This window comes from Coffea eugenioides, chromosome 3, assembly GCF_003713205.1.
Source record: "Coffea eugenioides isolate CCC68of chromosome 3, Ceug_1.0, whole genome shotgun sequence".
Taxonomy (NCBI): domain Eukaryota; kingdom Viridiplantae; phylum Streptophyta; class Magnoliopsida; order Gentianales; family Rubiaceae; genus Coffea; species Coffea eugenioides.
Genome location: NC_040037.1, coordinates 17,046,132 through 17,051,923, shown reverse-complemented (window position 1 = coordinate 17,051,923; position 5,792 = coordinate 17,046,132). Strand labels below are relative to the sequence as shown.

Sequence of the window (5,792 nt, the reverse complement as noted above, 5' to 3'; positions counted from 1 at the left end):
AAAATATCTTCGCATGCACAGAAGCACATTAAACCCAATGCCATAGGCTGACTCCGTATGTGGACACCTCGTTCAAAGTATTGTTCATACTTGTTGGAAGCTTGGGAAGACGTGGTGGCCAACTTTTCAATGCAACCGTGTTTAGCCGTGCCTATGTTTAACCCCCTGCAGTTGACAGTTGAGGATGCGGTTTCACCGCCCCTCCCTGGAAATTCATAAATCTCCTTTTTCACTTCAACTTCGCGGGCAGCCGCCTTACAAACGAACCTGTACCTGCTTCGTTCCGGTTATATGCAACCAATGGCGGTGTCAATACAGGTGCCGGATGCATACTGACTAAGTTGTCAACAAAACGAGCTGCAAAATGTTTAGGTCCCACGTAAATCTGAAACCCAAACGTTTCTCCCCTGACACATTACATTGCTGAAGGCCAAATACAGACCACTTAAAATCCCACAGCAATTGCAAAAAACTAACATCCATACTATTGAACTTTGAACTTTACAGATGCCCGAACCCAGAGAGTAGGTTCACAACTACATTTACGTGCGCACGTTAGTGGACATCAAACGAGCTACAGTTCTCCACCGGGACCAACTACTTTACGGTGCACGTTGAAATACACAAGCAACTGCCAATGCAGTGTAGCCGAAACAACATGCTTCACCAATCAGCAATGTCGGTTGATGCCGGTACAAGGCCATCAGCGGGTACATTTCGTGGTTCATCAACCTGGCCAACAAGGACGCAACATTAATAAAATACCCCCCATCGAACTCAATAACACATTGCTCGCACATCAGTCCCCTGCTTGCCCAACAAATACAAACAAAATTTTGTAATGTGGACGAATACCTGATACGACGAAATCCGTGATGAATGCAGGATGTATCCCAAAAACCCATCCACAGTGCCCGGTCGACCCTAATATTTTTCAACCAATAGGGTGCTCAGTTTAAAAAAGGCTTCACATGCAAGACGAAGGACTCAGTATGCACTAATGTAACATGTGATTGCATACAACTACAATAATTACCGATTCCAATGACTTCCCTTGCAGTACGCCATCTGGTCCTCCCTCATCCATGTCCTGCAACCAAGTTACACATCCCATATTACCACACGCACTCGCATACAGCCACACAGGGTTTCAGGCTGACAGTTAAAGGCAACAATGTGTTGTCCTTCAAACACCTTACCCCTATCACTTAGTGTCACTGAAGAAAACAAATTATGCGTGAGACTAATTTTAGTGATATTATGTTCATTTCAGCATATTACTTCGGTCGTAATCAAAATATGGCAACAGCTTATGCACTATGTGACCATTGGACCACAACATGTACGCATTACTTAGAAGGGCATGAACATGGGATTAATTCAACGCACAACTTAGCAGCAAAGGTAGCCAGGGATGTGTAGACACAGTTGTGCATATGTTGCACATAAAATCCATTCCAACCTGAATCCGTACAACAGGGTCCCTTGGTCGCTGCTGCTCCATTTCATTTGATAACTCAACACCGATTCGGCCAGCGGGTGTCGTCCCCGTGGTGCGTTGTTGTGCATGACCGTGCAACTACAATTTCCATGATGATCATCAGCGTCTGTGGCTCCGCGCTTTGATGACGCGTTTGGCACACTTCGTCTTCCCCTGCATTGGTAACAAAACAAAAAATTCAACTAAACCGCACACTCAATGTTCTGTGTTCCATAGCAAGTCAGGTAAGTTAGGTAAGCCTATTTATGAATACGCAGTTGCATTGTGTGGCGAAGTGCATTGAACATGGGATGTTCCTGTCATACGCCATACATATTGTTGCCTACCTCGGTTTTCCTCGACACAGGACTCGTGCTGCAATGAATTCTGGGTCCTTAACCCAATCCCTTTGACCCCCTGTTTGATTGGTCAGTTGCACAGCTCCACAGCCCTGGCCTCTTTGCCTCTTGCCTTGCACCTTCTCAGTTCCAACTGACTCATTCTGGAACAGTTCCAATGCATTTCTGAATCCATCCGACGTCTTGCACGCATTCCTACATACATCATTTGCTGCCGAAAGCAGCGTAGAGTATCTGGACATCTCTGTGAGGTTTGAGCTGCTTGTTTCAGCCCCCTCCTCACTTATTACGCATTCCTTTGCCTATCGAGTCCACCTCTTCATGATGCAGTTTGGAGGGATCTTTTTCAGTTCCTCAAATAGCATTGCACGAAACATGTGACAACAAGGCAGGCCGTGTGTTTCCATTTTCAGGCACGAGCACTTCATATGTCGCGTGGACCTGTTATACACCACAGTGTAGTAGGAGTAATTGTACGGATGCTTCATGAAGTGCACAGCATTTATTCCATCATCCCTGCCATTAATCATACAAAATAGCCCCTGCTTCTTCATTTCCTCCCGTACCACAACGAAAGTGGACCTAGTAAACAGTTCAGCAGCATGTTTTTCCAGCGCCTGCAGCTGTGTCGCACCGAGAAGGGTAGTGTGCTCTGTGACAGCCCGTTGACGCCTCTCTTCATGTCGCAACCGGCCCACCTCCAAGTCATATGTTTGAAGGCACTCAAAAAACTTCAACTTGGGGGTCAGATGTAATTTTAAGACCTGATGCATTTTCTCGCACCTTTGGGTACTCCGCACTCCTCCGAAAAAGTTGCCTCTCAGGAAAGCCATAGCCCAGAGCTCCCTCTTGCGGTACATCTTCTTAACCCATTCGTTATTTTCAAGCCGAAAACGTCTGACAACCCCTGCCCACCTCGTTTCAAAATTAATTGTTGTAGAATTCATAAACATGCAGGTCTTGAATGCCTGCAAGAACTCTTTGTCCCTTACATTTGTAGCAGCATTCATTTCCAAATGGAAGCTGCAAAGTCTGTGCTTAGCTGTGGGCATGAATTTTTTAATGCACTTTCGCATGGACTTGTCCCCATCTGTCACCACTGCTATCGGTTTCCTCCCATTCATTGCTTCTAAGAATGTACTTATAACCCAATCATATCCCTCATCTCCTTCGCGAACGATAAAAGCACACGCAAAGATACATGTCGAGTAGTGATTGTTAACCCCACACAACACAACCAATGGAAATCTGTACTGGTTTGTATTATACGTGCTGTCGAACACTAGCACATCCCCAAAGCATCTATAGTCGTCTCTACACACGGAATCAGCCCAAAACAAGCGATTCAGGCGGCCATGGCCATCTACAGAATATTTGAAAAATAAATTCGGATCACCTCGTTGCTTGCCTAACAAGAATGCAAGTGCCGAATCGCTGTCCCCATCACCAACTGCTACCTGCCTCTGCCGATTCAGCGCATTGTACATATCTGTTTCATGGAAACCCAGGTTGCGGTATCCCCCAGCCTGTACAGCTAGTAGTCTCATAATGTGACTTGTTCTTATTCCTGCTTGTTGCATAAGTACTGCCTATTGCAGGTCCGACTTCCCAACCTTTCTATGCGACCTCATGAAACTAACACTTTCAGGACTGCACAAACGATGGCAATGTGCACTAACAAATTGTACAACAACGTACTTTTGTTTCGACTCGTGTAATCGAACCTTCAAATGTGCTTGACAGTTCACTCTTGTTACTGCCTTCGGTTCCCTTATTCGATCGCCTCTGTTCAGGTGCTTTTCATGTCTTTCGCCTTCCTTATTGCAAAGCCATGACCTCACTCGGACATCGCCTTTCTTATCTTTTCTCTTGGACCCTTTTCGTACCCCAAAACCGGTTGCTCTTGCGTACATCATATAGAATGCTTCTGCCTCTTCAATGCTGTCAAACTCCATGCTACCTACATCTATATCATCAATACAGTGGAATGCAGCGTTTACATTTGGCCCGTCTTGACCAACAATGTCCCCTACAGCACCCTGCCCTAAAATCCGTTCAGTTCTGCAGTTGGTTGTTGAATGGACAATTTTTAATCTGTTGCCACTTTCTTCACCTTCGGCACTCGCACCAACATCCCGTGTGCTCCATGGATGCCCTTCCACCATTTGCATTCGCAATCCCATTTGCTTCATGTTACCACTTTTATTGCTAATTCTGCTATGCGGGCTTATTCAACTTTGTTGCGTTCAAAACTGTCTCCAACAAACTTTGCAATTCAACACCACCAATGGAAGACTCAAAATGAGCTTACGAACCTGTAATAAGCAATACAGGTAAGGGATGAAGCTAATCAATCAATGGCATCATAGGTGACGAACAAAGTTGTCTGATGTACACTATGTTCTTGCAGGCAAAAATGACTACATCACAATCCACTGAAAGTGGGCTAAAGATTCCCCCTGTGACAATCACTGTAGGTTACACAACATACAGCTTAATCGCTACAGCCTTGTTCTTGCAATTTCATGATGCAATATGGCACAATATTTCAGTCCAACCTAAACGGAAACGGAACATAAACACATACAAACATGCGTCGTCGTTTGATACTCGCCACTGCTGCCTTCCATCCACGGGAAGTGGCGACGCGAGGGACAATAGGACACACTTGCAATACCGCACCTCCTTATCTGCACACCCTTTGGATTCCCCTTTGCAGGTATTAATGAATTACAACGCAGATCTCCGGAATATACGGAAAACAACTAACGCACCTTACTCGCAGTCTTGTAGAAGACAATTGATGTTCATGAAATCGCCAGCGTCGCTGTACCTCCGCTGACTATGTCGGACATTCACAACAAAAGACGGTGAAGCTATGTACACATTTTTCCCCGCTTCAGTCCTGTTTTGGGGCTACACCGAAATTAAACAAGCAACAGTCCCGACAATCCATTACCTTTATTTAGGGTTTACTTTCCCAAATCAGTTTCGGCCCTTCTTTTTCCCGCCTCACCGTTCTTCACTATTTGTTATTCAGTAAATGTAAAAATTGGCATGCCCTATGCGCAGACAAAAAGTTATTAAAATAATCTTTTTTCCGCTGTATACATATTTCATGATTTTGTTTTGCATAAAAATTTAAATTTATAATAACTGTATATTAAGGCTTGTTTTGCATACATATTATAAAGTCGCAGCTGTTTATGGCGTTTGTCTATTATATGAACCTGGAACGACATTTTGTTTCGCATGATTTTTTTTTGCATACATATTTCCGCTGTATATGATTTTGTTTTCCATACATATTATAAGTGTATATTAGTATAAATGTATAAATTAATATATATATTAATATTATGTAGCAATGTATTTGTATAATTAGTATAAATGTATATACGTGTTAATATTATGTATAAATGTATAATTAATACTATGTATATTAATATAAATGTATAAATATATATAATACATAATATAAATGTACATTTACATGTATAAGTGTATATTATTAAAAACATATAAATTATAAATCAATATTATAAAAATGTATAAATTAATATATTATAAATATATATTAATATTATGTACAAATGTATTAATATAATTAATATAAATGTGTACATGCATTAATATTATGTATAAAGGTAAAATTAATATTTTGTATATTAATGTAAATGTATAAATGTATTATATTAGATATTATAAATAATATAAATGTCTATTATAAATATACATAAATATTTATATATTATGTATAAATGTACATTTATATAAATGTGTAATATATTATATATTATATTATCTAATATTTATGCAAATATATTATAAATATATAAAAATATACTACAAATAAAATAAAAAATTTGTAATCTGTATGTATAAATATATAATATTACAAATGTATAAAATATATAATACACATTAATATTGAATTTAATTTATGCATAATA

At 40.6% G+C, this 5,792-nt stretch overlaps 1 protein-coding gene across 1 annotated transcript; it reads right to left on the bottom strand.

Moving 5' to 3' along the window:
* Window positions 1–2,141: 2,141 nt before the first annotated feature.
* Window positions 2,142–3,419, bottom strand: LOC113766207 (protein FAR1-RELATED SEQUENCE 5-like). Its single transcript, XM_027310418.1, has one exon. The coding sequence runs from the start codon at window positions 3,417–3,419 to the stop codon at window positions 2,142–2,144; it is 1,278 nt and encodes a 425-aa protein (XP_027166219.1).
* Window positions 3,420–5,792: the final 2,373 nt, after the last annotated feature.

Excerpts from the sequence above, each read along its gene's own strand:
- LOC113766207 (XM_027310418.1), bottom strand. The coding sequence starts at position 3,419 with ATGCAACAAGCAGGAATAAGAACAAGTCACATTATGAGACTACTAGCT.